Raw genomic sequence first — 18,587 nt, forward strand, 5'->3', positions numbered from 1 at the left:
ACCGAAGACCTTCTATCAGAGGACAAAGAAACAGAATAGGCAACTCAGAGCTTCAAAATACACAGACTCTATACACCCTGAGAGATTTAAGAGGATATTGTGCCCATGAAAAAAGAATCAAGTAGAGATCCTAAAGATTAAAGTGGGACTGCTGAAATAGAAACTCAACAGCTGGGCCAGACAGCAGAATGGGCATGACTGAGGAATACATTAAAACAGTAAGGCTCAGTTGAGGAATTCAGCCTTTTTAAAAGGGGGAAAAAAGAGAGGCAAAGTAGGAAAGAAAAATTAAGAAATATGGCAGCAGATCTAGAAGTTCCAATATTCGTGCAATAGGAATTCTTTCCACTAAGAGAGAGAATAGGGAACAATGCATAGAAACTACTCAAAGAAATAGAAGAAAACGATTTCTCCCAACTTAAGAAACTTATGAGTCTTTATTTATTTAAAAAATTTTTAAATTTTATTTAAATCCAAGTTAGTTAACACATAGTGCAATAACGATTTCAGGAGTAGAATTTAGTGACTCATCACTTACGTATAATGCCCAGGGCTCATCCCAACAAGTGTCCTCCTTAATGCCCATCCCCCATTTAGCCCATCCCCCTACACAACACTCCTCCAGCAACCCTGTTTGTTCTCTGTATTTAAGTCTCTTATGGTTTGCCTTCCTCTGTTTTTATCTTATTTTTCCTTCCCTTCCCCATGTTCATCTGATTTGTTTCTTAAATTCCATACATGAATGCAATCATGTATGTCTTTCTCTAATTTCACTTAACATAATACACTCTAGTTCCATCCACGTTATTGCAAATGGCAAGATTTCATTCTTTTTGATCACTGGGTAATACTCCATTGTATATATATACCACATCTTCTTTATCCATTTGTCAGCTGATGGACATTTGGGCTTCTTCCCATAATTTGGCTGTTATCGATAGCGCTGCTATAAACACTGGGGTGCATGTGCCCCTTTCGAATCAGCATTTTTGTATCCTTTGGATAAATACCTAGTAGTGCAATTACCGGGTCGTAGGGCAGTTCTATTTTTGAAACTCGAGTCTTTATATTGAAGATACAGTAAGTACAGAGTAACATGAAGGACAAGAGACCTATATCCTAGTAAAATTCCTGACACACACACCCCCAATCTCAAATGCTTCCAGAGCAAAATAAAAATCAAACAAAAACAGATGATCTTATAAAGGAGTAAGAATCAGATTGACCAGATTTTTGATAGGCAATAAGAAAGGCCAGAGAGTAGATTTGCCTAGTCTATCATGCATCAGCCAATGGGTAGAAGCAACCTGTGTGTCCATCAACAGATGAATGGATAAACAAAATGTATAACATATATTTACAATGAAATATTCAGCCTTAAAAAGAAATGAAATTCTGACACATTCTACAACATGGATGAACCATGAAACACTGTACTCAGTAAAATAAGCCAGGCACAAAAGAACAAATATTATATGATTCCATTTACATGAGGTACCTAGACGAGGCAAATCACAGAAACAGAAAGTAGAACAGAAGTTACCAGAGGTGGGGGAGAGGAGGTAATGGGAGTTACTATTTAATGGGTAAGAGTTTCTGTTTGGGGTAATGAAAAAGTTTTAGAAATAGAAGTGGTGATGGTTATATAATATTGTGAATATACTTAATGCCACTGAAGTGTATACTTAAAAATGATTAAAATTTTATGTTATGTGTATATTAACACAATTTTTTAAAAAGTAGGAATCCCGAATAGACCAATTACCATGGAAGAAATCACAGTGAGAGTCAAAGATCTGCCTTGAAAACAGGTAACACATCCAGATGGTTTTACAGGCAAGATCTACCAGATCTGACAAAGCATTAATGTCCAGAATATATAGAGACTTTTACAAAACAATAAGAAAGAAAGAAAGAAAGAACTCAATATTCAAAGAGGCAATGGGCAAACAGGTATTTCAAAGGAAATGCAGATAGTAAATAATTAAATGAAAACTACTCTCAGTAGTTAGCAGAGAAATGAGAATGAAAGGAACTGGATGTTATTTTTCACCCATCAATTAAATAAATCGGAAAACTGACCATTTAGCATTGTTGAAGGTATGGGGAAATGGGTATTGATACTGTCCAGATAGTGCTATAAATAAAAAAAGTCTCTTGGGAGGGTAAATGGGAAGTCATTATTAAAATTTTAAATGTATGCTACCCATGACCCAAAATCTCTCCTAGGGAAATATTTACAGATGTGTAAAAAGGGGTAGATTTTAAAAATCAGAAGCAAACAATCTAGTGATGTAAGAATGGTTAAATCATCTGCAGTGTATTGTACTTTGGAATTCCAGGTATCAATTAAAAAGCACGAGGCAGGTGTGTACATACTGATGCGGAAAAATCTCTAAAATACAATGAGAGGTTAAAACCAAAAGGTAAGTTTCAGAATGAAGCATATGATGTGAAACCATTTATTTAAAATAAAACAAGGGGTGCCTGGGTGGCTCAGTCAGTTAAGCATCCGACTTTGGCTCAAGTCATGAGCTCACGGTTCACGGGTTCCAGCCTCACATCGGGCTCTGCACTGACAGTGCAGAGCATGCTTGGGATTCTCTCTCTCTCTCTCTCTCTCTCTCTCGACAAATAAATTAATTTAAAAAATAAATAAATAAAACAAAACTGGGGTGCCTGGGTGGCTCAGTCAGTTAAGCATCTGGCTCTTGATTTCAGCTCAGGTCATGGTATCGCGGTTGTGGAACTAAGTCCTGTGTTGGGTTCTGTGCAGACAGCACAGAACATGCTTGGGATTTTCTCTCTCTCTCTCTCTCTCTCTCTCTCTCTGCCCCTTCCCCACCTACACTCTCTCTCTCTCAAATATATAAACTTAAAAAAATAATAATAATAAAAGAAAAGAAAACCACAAACTGAAACTATAGATTTATGTAAGTGCACAGATAAAGATCTAGAAGGATACACATTAAATTGATAAGAGTCACTCCCTGTATAGGTAGAGGTACAGCTAAATGGCACTTTGGTTTCATCTGTATATTTTTGAGGACAGCGGGGGAGGGCAGAAAGAGAGACACACACACAGAATTCAAAGCAGGCTCCAGGCTCTGAGTTGTCAGCACAGAGCCTGACGCAGGGCTCAAGCTCACAAACTGTGAGACCATGACCTGAACTGAAGTCAGATGCTTAACCAACTGAGTCACCCAGGCACGCCTGACTTTTGTTAAAATAAAGAAAACATATCCATGGATCACTTATACAATTACTTATAGGATTACAAATACAGAAACATGAGGAAAAAGGGGCCTGTAGCAATCAGGCCTCATTAAGAAGGCAGAAGTGAAGATGATGGCTGCTGCTAAGTTCCAGCCCCCTTGTCTCTTCTTTGTGGCAAGAAAGGTTAGGAATCGTCAATCATGATCATCTCTGCCTTCTCGGTATTCTCCTTGCCCTCTTTCTAATAGAAAAGACACTGAACTCACCCCCCTCCCACTGTCCTTTAGAAACTTCATCTTCCTTCTAAGCATCAGCCTTTCTTTCTACTAGTTCTGAATCTGGGATTGGAACTCAACAGAGGTAAGAAGAAAGAAGAGGTTAAGTCATCATTTTGTCACCTCTGAAGTTCTAGTGGCAAATAAGATTTTCCAAAGACTCCCACGGCAATATTGCCCATTCCACGTGCCCTTTCTGTCAGTGGGACTCTGACATTCCCCCCACTGGGAAAGGTGGCTTAGAAGAGACTATGTTCCTTCCTCCCTCATCCTGGCAGCCTTGTGACTAGGAATGATGCTATGGGACTTCCAAGGTCTGGTTCTCTTGGGACCTGGCCATGAGGAAGACCAAACAGCCCATGGAGGACAACTCAGCTGAACTCCCAGTGCACAACGAGCACCCACTTGCCAGCCATGAGAGTGAGTCACGGATCCTTCAGGCCCCTCCTGAGCCACCCCAGCTGATGCTGCGTGAAGCAGAGGCGAGCTGTTCCGCTGAGGGAGGCCAAATTACAGGAGTAAAATAACTGTTGTTTGTCAGCCACTAAGGATTGTGGTGATTTGTTACAAGGAAATAGACAACTGTAAGAGTTTTTCTCATAAATGTGGACAGCCAAGAGTTGTCTACACATACAACATTCCAGCTGCCCATCCTGGGATGCCGGGCCCGCAACCATCTAATATAGATTGCTTTAGAAGATACGGTAAGGAGTCGGTAAGGGATATGGTAGACAGGACATCTGTGTCACACAGAGACAGATCAGATGACATCTGAGGTTCTTTCTTACAAGATTCTGCAGTGAACATACTGAGCTAAGTGCTGAAGCGCATCCTAGCACGGTCTTTTCTTAAAGCAGATGATTGTTTTCTCCAATGACACTTTACCTCTCAGAAAGCTGCCGGATCTGTGGAACTCCCATGTACTTGTGGAAGTGCTCCAGAACATTCATCACACCCTGAAGAAGATTAGCAACTTCTCCATACTGTCTTCGCCTGGTCATGGCTCTGCAAGGAAATAAGAAGTCGAGAACGCTAGAAAAACACTGAGGACACAAGATACAGATGCACGACAATCTACTCTGAACTACAAAATAGAGATCAACTCCATCTGGTGACCATGTACTACTGAGCACTGAATACGTAAGGTCCTGTGCCTTGCTGGTGAAAAAAATAAGACCTAGTCAAAATCCTCAAGGTGACATTGTTTAGTAAGACAGAGAGAGAGCCAAGTACACATCTAACTAAAACCAAGTAGGACAAACTGAGTCTACACAGAAGTACAAGTTATGCAATACAGGAGGTACAAAAGAACGTGGGAATGATGGAGGGGTCGGGGAGGGGAAATCTAGGAAGACTATGGATTTGGGTTGGATGTTATGGGATTAGCAGGCTTTTAACAGAGATGAGGGATAAGAATGTTACTATCTGAGGATTACAGCTTAGGGGCAAACAGAACACATCATCCCAGCCTACAACAAAGGGTGTTTATATGTATTTAACTCAAATCTGTAGGTTTTAAGCCAATGTTAAGCAACTCTTGTCTCAGATAGGTCTACTTTCACTACTACTAATGTTAATGAAGCTTAAATAAAAGAAGGCTAATAAAATCAACAGTTACACAAGGAAGGACAAACTGTTAGTTCTAAATTTTTCATTAGGGTGGAGCTTTTAAAATAATGTATAATTTATGACTTCCCTTAGGCATTAAAAAAAAAGAAAAGAGACTTTTAAAAAGACAGGACCAAGCTCAAGCTAACATATGGTATGTTGCTACCACTGCCTGGTCTGATAGTCTGGTGGGAACCACAGCATCTGGGGCAACAGACAAGGAAACAGCTCCTCTAGTCTCCCACTGGCCGGCTCACCTCTCTGATCACTGCTTGCGGGAGGATGGGCCAGGGTTCGCTGGAGCTCACACAATGCCTAGAGAGACCAGGAAGGAGTCTGACCCCTTCCTCCCCCCAGCTTTGGATGCTGCATCTAAATTTCTGTCAGATGCTCTTTCTCTGTCTATACGTGAGACTACACTGACACTGGGGCAGGGGGAAATTCTCAGCCTGAGACAGACCACAGAAGTGAACCGGCATGTCAGAATAGTGCTAGTAAAACAGGCCTTTGGATTGCTTCTTGCGGTAAATAGCCAGCTCTTTGTTTTAATGGTGTTTCTAATGTCCTCACGCATCATTCCCTATAGCTCCTCTAAAAACCACGCAGGATGCTACAGTCTTTGAAAAAGACCTTGAAAAAGTGGGTTGGGGGACATCTGGGTGGCTCAGTTGGGCGTCTGAGTCTTGATTTCAGCACACGTCATTATCTCATGGTTCATGAGTTCGAGCCCGGCATCAGGCTCTGGGCTGACAGTGCGGAGCCTGCTTGGGATTCTTTCTCTCTCCCTCTTTCTGCCCCTCCCCAACTTGTGCATGTGCTCTCTCCCTCTCAAAAATAAATAAACCTTAAAAAAAGAAAAAGTGGGTTGGAGAAAAAAGGTGGGATGAATGATAAATCAAAGCTCTGTTTCTCTACTGAACATCCAACGGCAGTAAGACTCAGCCCAACACAAGTCGGAAAACTTGCCAAGACAGAGGCTGCAGGGAGCCGTTACAGTCCTGAATGACCTTGCTGGCCTTAATGGTAGAGATTTGCCACGTTTAAATGACTTGTATTCTTACAGTCATGCTCCACATGCTGTTTGGGTCCCTTTCATACTCCTTTGCACCTCACTTCAAAGCGTCAGGTGTTTGTTACATTTTGAACACCAAAGGGCACAAAGCTAAAATGGTTGGGGCGCCTGGGTGGCTCAGTCGGTTAAGCGGCCGACTTCGGCTGAGGTCATGATTTCGTGGTCCGTGAGCTCGAGCCCCGCGTCGGGTTCTGTGCTCATAGCTCAGAGCCTGGAGTCTGTTTCAGATTCTGTATCTCCCTCTCTCTGACCCTCCCCTGTTCATGCTCTCTCTCTCTGTCTCAAAAATAAATAGACGTTAAAAAAAAAAATTAAAAAAAACAAAAACAAAGCGAAAATGGTGATTAACATTTGAGACCAATCTGCAGAAAGTGGGGCAGGAGAAGTACTTGGCTGAGAAGTAAAAGGAAAAAAAAACCAAACCCTATGCTGCCATTTTCTTTACATGGCACATTCACTCGCGGTGGACCCCAAAGAGAAAGTTGACGCTGCTTACTCAAGGGAATCCACGCCACCTGCTAACATGTGCAGGTGGTTCAGCGTTGTGATGGAGGTGGTCAGGTGGCGTTTGGCATGATCTAGCTGCTTAATATCACGGGTGATTTCTTTAACCTAAATATCGAAAAACCGCAGGAGAAAAAGGAAGAAGGTTAAGAAAGATGTTAAATTCATTTGCAAGAAGCCCTGTAAGAAAATAAGGCAAATGAAGCAAGGAAAAAAAAACCTCCGGTTAGCCCTTGGGGAAAACACAGACATTCTCATAATGTATAATCAAAATAACCTCCAATCAGCCCATTTGAATTTCATCTGGCATTTCTTCAGAAGACTTTACCTAGGGGTACAAAATCCTCAATTGCGAGAACGACATGAACTTTCTTTTTCACCTCAAGTGGAGTGATCCAAATAGCAATTTAGTATGGAGCATGTAGTCCAGGAGCCAAGTTCAGCGCATCTCCTCTTGAACAAGGTTTTTTTTTTTTTTTTTTTTAGAAAAGTATGTCTTCTGACAGGGCTATCAGGTTCAATACAATGAACAGTATTAGTCGGCTCTTCTACTGAGATGGTCTTTATTCATGGAAATAGACTTTACTGTCTGATCCCCAGCAAGGAAAGACTTGCTCTCAAATCTCAAGAAGACTAAAATGTAATACACTTAATATGTACTATTCTAGATGAGATGTAAGGTCTTCAGGAACCGAGAAGGTAATGGGGGGGGGGTAGAATTCGGACAGTGTTGACCCAGAAGATCCAAGAGAAAGGAACTCTGTACCTGGGAATACTAGTGTATTTTAGTCACCGGAAAAGCACATTCAGCAGTGAGGTGGAAACAATTCTCCAGCTTTGCTAATAACGAGGCAGAATGTTCCACTAAACTGCCTGAGTTGATGTTGACCAAGAAGCTTTCTGAAGAGCAATTTGATTTCCCAATTTCTTTGATACCTGGAAGAAAGGGAGTGCCTTGGACACCAGGCACAAGCCTTCCAGTCACTGGAAAGAGCTATCTTCCATGAAAAGTGACAAACTCCGGGGGGCCTGGCTGGCTCAGTCAGTAGAGTATGCGAGTCTTGATCTTGGGGTTGTGAGTTCAAGCCCCCCATGTTGGGTGTAGAGATTACTTAAAAAAAAAAAATCTTAAAAAAAACAGTATATCTTTCACAAAGGAAGGTATATAGAACTACTCAACTGTATAGAGTTAAAAACGATTAGGATGAGGGGGGCCTGGGTGGCTCAGTTGGTTAAGCGTCCAACTTGATCTCGGCTCAGGTCATGATCTCGTGATTCCTGAGATTGAGCCCCGACTCAGGCTCTGCATGGAGCCTGCTTGGGATTCTCTCTCTCCCTCTCTCTGGCCCTCCCCAGCTCACGTGCATGTGCGTGCTGACTCCCAAAATAAATAAATAAACTTAAAAAAAAAAAGTTAAAAACTTGGTAGTGAGTTATGCTCACGTGATCCGATTTTTCAGAGTTCGATCATCCGGGGTGAACGCATAGAGTGAAGATCATAACCCTCCCAGCTTAGTTCAACACCCACAAACCTGTTGAGCTGACCTGGATCTTAGCAGTAAAAGTCCTTTCACAGGGACTTCCTCATCATGCCTGCTCCCTCTTGTCACTCTCAGGCTATCAGTATCTCTACTTCTATTGCCCAGGGCGGGAAACAGATTAAGAACCTGTTATTCTTCAAAGAATAACTGAGTTTGGGGAAAAAGAAGATCAGGAGTGGTATAGTGAACTAGATACGGGAGTTTGGCCCCAGAATCTGACAACCCACTTCCAACACTGAAATCATTACCCTCTTTCGTACAGAAAAATCCCGGCACCTCTTTTGAGGTTCCTTAGCTCTGTTGGGTCTGTTAGCTCAGGGGTCTTTAACTACTGTATTAGAAGTCACAGTCATCTATGACTCTTTTCATTCCTGCATCATTAGTCAGTCACTAAATCCTGAGTACTCGTCCAGTGCCTCATCACAAAATCTGACCCTTCTACTTCTTCAGACACCCCTTGCTCTGCACCAGAGGTGACTAGTCTCTCTGTTCTCAGTACCTCCCGTCTCTCCCCATCACATATCCTGTGTTTCTCTAGACACCACCTTTAAAGGCAGCTCAAGCAAGGGATGCTCAGGACAAAGTCACAGAGATCGTGACACAAACAGAACACCCTTAGTTAATGTACCTTAACTGTTACCCAGGGGCAGCCAAAAAAGGACAGAACATGATGTGACAGGTTTTGGAGTCAGGCAGCTCCAGGGTTGAATCTCAGCATGTCCAGTGTCCTACAGAAGCTGCCTGGCCTCACTGAGTCTCAGTTTCATTGATAAGATGGGTAATCATACAAATAATAATAAAACCTAGTTCATAAATTTGCTGTGAGGGCTAAATGAGATCACTTGTCCCACTATAAAGGGACATCCATGGCACAGTATTTGGCACACTGTTGGAGGGCAACAAATATCCGTTCTCTCTTCGGTCCTACCTCTTCTTCCCTTTAGCAAAGCGCCATCCAGGAAAGCAAACTGCTTTAAAATAAAACATCTACTAACTTCCATGCTTCAACGGCCCGCGGATGGTGCTGGGGGTAGTGCATCCTGGGGGAAAGAACCACCAATCTGAATCCCTCCTTGATGACATACAGCCTCTATCAAAGACTATTTAAGGGGCGCCTGGGTGGCTCAGTCGGTTGAGCGTCCGACTTCAGCTCAGGTCACGATCTCACACTCCGTGAGTTCGAGCCCCACATCGGGCTCTGGGCTGATGGCTCAGAGCCTGGAGCCTGGTTCCAGTTCTGTGTCTCCCTCTCTCTCTGCCCCTCCCCCGTTCATGCTCTGTTTCTCTCTGTCTCAAAAATAAATAAACATTAAAAAAAAAAAAGACTATTTAATTCTCTGACAAAGTACAAATATTATCATTATTTATTTTCCCCTCTGAAAAGAGATCTCCTCCTTCAACTCTTGGTTTGGTAGTTAAAGTCTGTAACACTACCTGCCTGGGAGAATGAACAGGAAGAGCTGACGGTGAGGGACGGCAACAACTGATGCTCACTCTGGGCCTATGTGTGACACGTCATCTCAATTAGTCCTCACAATTCTATGATGTACTCAGGACGGTCATCTCCGTTTTACAGTGAGGAAACTGAGGCACAGAGGGGCTGAATAACACGGTTAGTAAGAAGAGGGGCTGGACCCCACCCAGGCAGTCTGACTTCAGACTTCACTTCTCTTCACTGCTCTATCAAACTGCCCGCCCCCCTCCCACTCCATGTCCTTCCCTATCTTGCCACACGGCCACCGAAGAGAGCTGAAGGATACACATGAGGTCTGTTCCTGGAGTAAATTGTAACAGGATGTGGGGAGGAAAGACTGTATGGATTTGGGAGTTTTTATAACCAAAAGAAGTAGGGGGGGCAATGACATCAGTAACGGCTTCTATCACAAGCCTCGTACTATGCCCAGCGCTCTTCATATGTTTAATTCCACAACAAGCCTTTGAGGCAGGTGCTACTGTTCTTACCTTACAGGCTGAGGAAACTGGAGATCAGAGACAACTGAGAAACATTACATTATGTGGCCAGAATGTGTGCGCGGGAGCTGACATGTTACAGTGCCTGCCGTGGAGGAGGAGTGGGTGAGGCTGGGTTCTCCGTCAGTGGGCGGGCCTCCTGAGCACATCACCGGAGGACACAGATTTGTCAAAGGACAACTTCACCAAAACCGCAAGCATGCACTGTGGCAGGATCCGTCCCACCTCCCAATTCCAGTACCAGTTTTCATGACATATCGTGGATCTTAACTGAGAAATACGTGATATAAACAAATGCTCGAGAAAAGAATCCAAAATGACTAGAACACTATTTTGGGGAAAGAAGAAAACTTTTCCTATTTAAAAAAGGGCTGTGAATGCAGGGCAGCAGGGATGGTGAGTCACTGCACGTCTAGCTGCTCCTCTTGAACTGATCTGGAATGTACGCACAGGGCTTGCTTTCGAGACGTGGGTGCTGTGGCTGCCAGCAAGTGGGAGAAAAAGCCCATTCATGAGTGTGACTGGACAAGAACCGAACTTCCTCTTCTACTGCAAGAAAGTCAGGAAGAAACCTAAACTCACCATTTGCTCCGATTTTTCTGCTTTGTCTTTGATATCTTTGATTTTGCCAAAGAGCTGCTGGATAGCTTTCTGGGCCTCTTCAAGTGCCTAAAATAAAAGAAATAAATGATAAACAAGAAGCAACACAAGACGGCACCCAGTCACTGCACTATAATCGAGTCTAGCTTCAGAAGAAACCTACCAGAACGCGTGCTCTTGACTCACTGTTCTTATGCAGTTTTACTGGACCTAAATAGTAGACGGACTCTAGCATTTGGATACAGGCAAATACACAAGGTTCTTGCCAACCTGAATCATAAAGTTTTAATTTAAAAACTATCTCCCTCCATCTTAGTGATGACTCCATGTTACTGATGACAACACAGGAATAAAACATGCACATCTGTACATGTTGGCACATGTGTGTACATACATGTGTGCATAATAACCTTAAAGCTTGTAGAGAGACAGAGGTGGTTCTAATTTGGGAGAAACTCTGAACTTTGAAAGTTCTAGGAGACTGTGCCTTCAACGAAATCAACTGTGCATGGGGACTCCAGAACTGCGGTAAACCTTTAAGTTATTTATTTATTCTGAGAGAGAGAGAGAGAGAGCGCGCACAAGCATAAGTGGGGTAGGGGCAGAGAGAGGGAGAGAGAATTCCAAGCAAGTTCTGCAACTTGACACAGCGCAGAGCCTGACGCAGGGCTCGAACCCACAAACCATGATATCATGACCTGAGCCGAAATCAAGAGCTGGACGCTTAACCGACTGAGCCACCCAGGCGCCCCGTGAGCCAAATGTTTCTACTGAAAGACCTATAAGATGGATGCCACACATTTAAAGTATGATAAACCAGGGGCGCCTGGGTGGCGCAGTCGGTTAAGCGTCCGACTTCAGCCAGGTCACTATCTCGCGGTCTGGGAGTTCGAGCCCCGCGTCAGGCTCTGGGCTGATGGCTCGGAGCCTGGAGCCTGTTTCCGATTCTGTGTCTCCCTCTCTCTCTGCCCCTCCCCCGTTCATGCTCTGTCTCTCTCTGTCCCAAAAATAAATAAAAAACGTTGAAAAAAAAATTTAAAAAAAAATAAAATAAAAAAAAAAATAAAGTATGATAAACCAGAGTTGCTCCCGCGAGGAGGGGGAAGCAACATTCAGGAGTTGTCAGGGCACTAAAAGCACACATGTGGAGAACATATGTACTTAGAAAAGATGTAGCAGCCAGCAGAAGAACTCATACTTCATTACATCAAACACACTTTATTTATTTTGGATTTAAGAGTGGTCTGTCCTAACCAGGCCTCACAAGCCCTTTATGAATGTAATGATAAGACCAATGTCACCCTAGAGCTGTGTTTCCTCTTAGTCTGCATAGGGAAAGAGGAGCCTTCCTGAGAGGGCCTTCCAGAGGCAGGAAGAAAGCAGAGCCGAGAGAAAGGGAGAACGACAAAAGCCCTGACAGAATTAACTGGACTTCTGCATTCAGCTGTACCCAATGAGAAAGCCACCTCGAGACCATGAATGAATACGTTTTCTTTTGTACTTAGAAAACATCCCCCAAAAGAAACTTGAGCTGGCTTCCTCTGCTGGAAATTCCTTCCTTGGTGGAGGCAGGGATCGTATCTTTCTTTCCTCTGTAGGCTTCCCAGGCTGTCCCCTTCTTCTGATATTGGGAATCCCTTCTTCTTCTGGAGCTCCTTGCCCTTGTGTGTGGCATAGTTCCAAACAGGAGTTTCACACGTGGGGACAAGTACGCGGAGCCCTCACATGTGACTGTGTTACAGCTCCTAAAATGCATGTCCAAAGGGTACTCTGAGAAGCTGTGTCTTTAGCCCTATTGCAAGTCTGAGGGGACACCGTTCAGGCAGCCGCTCGCACCTCCTGGGGCGTGCCGGGTCAGCGTGTGTTTGCTCTGTGGGATCACTTCGCTTGTATCTACAGGGGTTTGTGGGCAAAGAAGCTTTTGTACTTGTAGCTTCTGCCACCTGGACACAGGATTTGAATCGTCAGAAAGTCTGGGCTTAAGACAACAGTCGGCATTGCTATCAGGGCCCAAAATTCCTAACTTGGGAAACGTTACCTAAAATGCAGGAAACAATCAAAAGAGGAGATGGAATGCAAGTGGGTCATGCTGAGCAGCTCCTCTCAATCCCATTCTGCCCCCAAAGGATGCCCCCTCTCACTCAGCAGTGTTTCCACTCAGTTTCCTGCCATTCTAGGATCCAGCACCCCTGAGACAGCTGTGGCGGTGTGAGAAAACCCTAACCCTGTATTTTCCGACCAGCAGGCAGCAGTTTGAGGCCCGCCTGTGCTGTCACACTGTGTGCGCAACCTCTCTGGGCATCTGTTTCCTCGTCTGCAGAGTAGTGATGACGATACCCACTTCGACGGTCGTTGGGAAGATTCAATGACATAACAGATGTAAAAACTGCACAAATACTAGGTTTATTTCCGGGGCTCAGGACCACCTAAGCAAATGCATGCATGCATATATGTACAGATATACAGGGACATACGCGCATACGTTCCCTTCTGGCCACGCCTTTCCCTCTCAGCACAACCACCAGGCCTGCCCACTATCTGATGCTTCCTAGCCTAAGCCGCTTCCTGAGTGAATCCACATCCGCTCATTCCACCCCTCCAGCCCCCAAGAATTTTCTTCCTCACTTCAAATATTCACCTCCTCAAAACCAGGATATAAACAAGATTCTTTTGAGCACTGCCTACTACCATACTGCCCAACTTCAGATTTCATAAGATTGTGAGAAACCAAAATCAAGTTCTAACAAAATTAAAATGATAAAAAGGTATAAAATATCAAATGCCCATTCACAACCAAAGGAGTAAAATTTCAAAATAAAATGTTCAATACAGCTACTGAGAGAGTGCAAATCTTTGTTATCTCCCATGACTTAGTTCAAATGCCACTTTTTCCCCATCCTTTCCCCAACTTCCCCTTCCCTTCCAACACCCTCTCTATATGTAAACAAACACATATGCAGCAGAGGGTACAATCAATTCATTCATCAGCTGGGTGCCTGTGATCCTTCATGTAAACTTAACATTCATAACAAGTTTTTTGTGAGTATGTCTTTTGGTTGGACCATGACATCCTAGAAGGCATGGACCATATCTCATCCGTTGTGACTTATGGACACCCGGGGCAGTGCCCAGAATGATACAGTAGGTACTCAATACATGTTTATTAACTTGAATTTTAAAATCAATTATGGTATATGCACACACACGTATATACACACACACGTGCGCACATATACACACACACACACGATCCACCTTTGCTCTCAGGGTAGTCAGGCAACACATTTATGTAGTTTATGGCTGTGCCAACATTTCAACTGCAGACCTTCTTTTAAGCAACAATAAATTAGGTTTATAATCCTCACATACTGAAAAAAAAATACTGGGTCAAATCCGTACTCTATCATAAATAAATTCTCATTTTCCAGCAATGCAGACCTTCACGGTCTTGTAACTGAAGACTAGCTGTATCTGAACTGTGACACTGAATTCCTGCAGCAATTATGGTCCCAACTACATCTGTCAGCATTTCATTAATTCACTTCTTCTACCATTCAACAGATATTTGTGGAATAGCTTCCATGTACCAGGTACTCCTCTAAGCACCAGGAACCACTGGGAGATGAGACACACATGGTCCCTTTCCCTGTCCTCAAGGAACTTACTTCAAGAAGTGACAGGTTGGAGGAGATACTGGAAAAACAACTGAATAAAGAAACAAGAAAATTTCAGGGAGGGACAGGTGTGATGAAGGAATTGATCAGCAGGGTGGTCACAGAAGGTTTCCTGAGAAATAGCATATGAACTGGGACCTGCAGGATGAGGCAGAGTCAACATTTTTAGATCTGGAGTAAGAGAATTCCAAGTAGAGAGAACAGCAAATAAAAGATCCTGATGCAGAAAAAGACCTTGGCGTTTTAAAGGACCACAAAGGCAGGCAGTGGATGGCATGGTAGAATTGGGAGTGGGAAGTGCTGATAATTTGGAGAAGCAGGTAGGCACCAGAGCCTGGGGGGCCCCAAAGGCCTGGTAAAACCACGGGATTTTGTTCAAAGTGCAATGAGAAGCCACTGAAGGGCTTTAAACAAGGGACTGGCAAATGGCTTAAATATGTAAAACACGGCCCTGGCTGCTACATGGCAGGGGTGGCAGGGGCCATCTAGAGGCAGGAATGAAAGAAAAGACCGCTGGGAAGGGCTGCCGTGCTCTAGGCGAAAAAACGGTGCCGGTCTAGAGCAGGTGGCCAACGGTGAGGGGAAGAGGTGCGAGGGGAAGAGGTGCGAGTGACTGGGATTTGTAGGAAGATATGACCCACGGGACTCACTGATGGACTGGATGTGGATAATGAGAGAAAGGAAAGAATCAAGGATTACTCTTTGGTCTTGGTTCAAAAAGCCAGTGAATGTGTCCCTTAACTAAGGAGGGAAGACAGGAGAAGGAACAGGTTTGACAGGCAGCTGTGTATGCTGGTGGTGGGATCAGAAATCAAGAGTTCCATTTCAATATGCTAGGGGTGCACAGCCCACTGGATGTCCAGTGGGGACACCAAGACATCTCAAGCTGGACATCTGTGTCTGGAGCTTGAAAGACAGGAGCAGACTGGAGATTCAAATTTAGAAGTTATCGGTTTATAGGCGATGGTTAAGTCTATAGAAATAGAACTCACCCAGGAAGAGAGAAAAGACAGCAAAGAGAAGAGAAAATGGCCCAGGCTGAGTCCTTGGGCACTCCAATGGTCAGCAGTCTAGAAGGAAAGAAAAAGCGAGAACAAGATGCGGATTCTCTGTTTTACCAGTGACATGAGAGAAAATGAGGGACGGTGGTGTCACAGAAGCCAAACGAGTGTTGGAAGGAGGAGGAAATGAGAGATTTTTCTTATTTTGTTGAAATCTTATGTAAATTAGGATGGAGAATTGCCACTGAATTTGACAATAAGGAAGTTGCTGATGACCTTGCCCAGAACAATTTCAGTGGAGTCGCGGGGATGGAAGTGGACAGTGACAACGTGAGGAAGTGTGCCACCATTATTTTTATAAATAATGTTTGGAACACACCAGTCCCATTCGTTTAGGTATCATGTATGGCTACCCTCACCACAACAGCGGAGACAAGGAGTTGTAAGAGACCACATGGCTGGTAAAGCCTAAAGTATTTACTATCTGGTCCTTAGCAGGAAACAAGTCTGTTGACCCCTGGTGTAGAGTGTTTTTTTCAAAAAGTGTTTGCTATGAGAAGACAAGAAAAATGGGTCAACCGATGGAATGAAGGGAGGAAGATCTGAAGATGAGACGTGCTTGCACAGGTCTAGTGTGGGAACGACTCAACAGAAAAGGAGAAACTGATCTGGGAGGCTGGGGGGCAGTAATGGGACAATTACAGAAGAGAAGGACCTTTTTATAATGTTCTTGGATTGTTTCGTGTACGAGTTCTAAACAAGACTAGAAGCGTCCTCCAGAGTACAGACCGATGACACGCATGGCATTCTTATATCCCCTATAGTTCAGGCAATCACCCATTCTGGTTGCCAGAGGGGCAGGTCCAGTTTATGGCGACTGTCTCAGTATAATTATTAGGAGCTCACGCTGCAAAGTGACTCTGGTGACTGATCATATGGTCACATCACCTGCAGCATCGAACCAGAGCTAGAGCACAGGTGGAACTTGACAGATACTTGCCAACCGATCCAAACTGTTGTGGGGCACTCGTCGGAAGGGTAGCAGTGCCGAGACCACCACTCTGAGTGGGGTGTGTTGACCGACACCCTCGCCTTTCACCAACCTCGGGCACATCTACCGGCAGTGGTTCAAGAACACACCGTCACACTTTCTGTAAATGTTATCTATTTGGCCAATAAGGAGTCTCATGCCCAGGATACTGCAAGGGGTCAGTAAATTCTAAACCCTTTGCAGCCTTCTAAAAAATGTCAGCTCATGGTGTAAAAAAGCACTGCCTGAAAGGCAACTGCCCACCAGAAAGGACTGACAGTTGAGGGCACAGCCCGCACAGAATTCTGTGATATTGTTGGTCATGCCATACCTAGTGATGCTCTAACGGGATTAGAAGCACCATCTTCCAGCCAAATATGCTAAGACAGAGACTTTCAGGTAAAAAGGCAAAATGGACCAGTTCTATACTTAAAGTAGGGTCTGAAGAAGCGTGCACGATCCCTTCTCAGAGAAAGAGTCTCTATCCATAGTTCTCTTTTATTCTTAATCTGGCATCCTACCAGAACGGTCTCTGCTGAAGGTACCATGTTTTTCTTCCAGCAAACAAGTAAGACTCACACAATCTTATATTTCAGAGTCTGAAAGAAAGATAAACTGTTTGCCAGATTTTTTTTTTCCCCAGGCTGGAATACTTCTGCTCGTTATAACAATGTACTCAAGTCGAGGAAATTTAATACAATTCATTTTCCAGAGTGAACAGGGTTCTTCTGAAGCCTCTTCCATTAAGCAAGTCCACTCTCAACACACACCCTACTGTTTGATATCTAATCTCTAGTAATCAATTACACAGGAAGAGCATTTTGTAATTTGGAAGAATCATCAGGATTTTATTTTTAAGTAACACTAAAATATTTTTACTACCTGGCTGATCAGAAAATGTGCAGAGAGATAGATTCTGGCACTGTCCCTAGACTCTCTTTAAAATAAAATGTGGCTACTTTCCCATTCCAAGCTGTATGTAGATTAAAAACAGAACTAATCACCCAAACATGTCTGCTTTCAATCTACCCTTACCGGAATTTCTTTTTTCTTTTCTTTTCTTTTCTTTTCTTTTCTTTTCTTTTCTTTTCTTCTCTTCTCTTCTCTTCTCTTCTCTTCTCTTCTCTTCTTTCTTTTCCTTCCTTCCTTCCTTCCTTCCTTCCTTCCTTCCTTCCTTCCTCCTTTCCTTTCCCTTTCTTCTTTCTTTCTTTCTTTCTTTCTTTCTTTCTTTCTTTCTTTCTTTCTTTCTTTCTTTTTACATTTATTTATTGTTGAGAGACACAGAAAGACAGAGCACGAGCAAGGGAGGGGCAGAGAGAGGGAGACACAGAAACTGAAAGACTCCAGGCTCTGAGCTGTCAGCACTGAGGCTGATGCGGGACTCGAACCCACAAACCACGAGATCATGACCTGAGATGAAGTCAGACGCTTAACTGACTGAGCCACCCAGGCGCCCCTACCCTTACCGGAATTTCTAAACCGAGATCGAAAGCGTGGCTACAGCCTGCATTCGAGGGTATTACTAAGCAGCAGTTACTACAGCGGTCCTCTTTGGAAACCCTAATTCTACAGCTAGGAGATGCAAAGCAACCCATCGGGCTAGCTCTGAAGACTGAGCAGAACCAATCAGGCTATCTCTGTGCACCATTCCCTGTACCCATTATTCTTAATTTTCCTTGCCTCCTAAAGTAGACTCTGAACAGGCTACCAAAGCCACGCTGGGTCACGTGCACAGAAAATAAACAGCATGGGACCTGGCACCACAGACTCCACTGCTTTTTTCTTTCATGTTTTTAATTTTTTGTCCAGAACCGTCACGCGCTACCTGTATAGACAGAGGAGATTTGATCCAATGGAAATGCCTTGAGAAATTAATATCCCGTTTGGCGCGTGGATGCATGTAATTTTGCAGTTTGCTCTGTTATAAGAGAATTATATTGCCTTTATCCTGTGGGTTCACAGGCAGCCTTTAAGAGATTTGGAACGAAGATCCCATTTGTCACCACTGCCGGAAGGAAGAAAACGTTGCTCATTTTCAGAAGAACTAGTAGGGCTTTATGTTCCTTGAAAAAGTAAGGTGCTAATATTCAAGGTT

At 43.7% G+C, this 18,587-nt stretch overlaps 1 protein-coding gene across 1 annotated transcript in view; it reads right to left on the reverse strand.

Annotated features, from left to right (window-relative positions):
- The window catches only part of VPS53 (VPS53 subunit of GARP complex), a 136,958-nt gene that overhangs the window by 88,690 nt on the left and 29,681 nt on the right, over nt 1-18,587 (reverse strand). The window contains exons 5-7 of the mRNA XM_047080661.1: nt 10,770-10,856; nt 6,668-6,783; nt 4,377-4,496 (exon numbers count right to left, since the gene is read on the reverse strand). Coding sequence (XP_046936617.1) covers nt 4,377-4,496; nt 6,668-6,783; nt 10,770-10,856 — 323 coding nt within the window. The remainder of the gene's footprint in view (nt 1-4,376; nt 4,497-6,667; nt 6,784-10,769; nt 10,857-18,587) is intronic.

The sequence above is a fragment of the Lynx rufus genome, unplaced genomic scaffold, assembly GCF_022079265.1.
Source record: "Lynx rufus isolate CCGP_SWC_20201006 ecotype Redwood Valley unplaced genomic scaffold, mLynRuf1.p SCAF_18, whole genome shotgun sequence".
In the NCBI taxonomy this organism is placed as follows: Eukaryota; Metazoa; Chordata; class Mammalia; order Carnivora; family Felidae; genus Lynx; species Lynx rufus.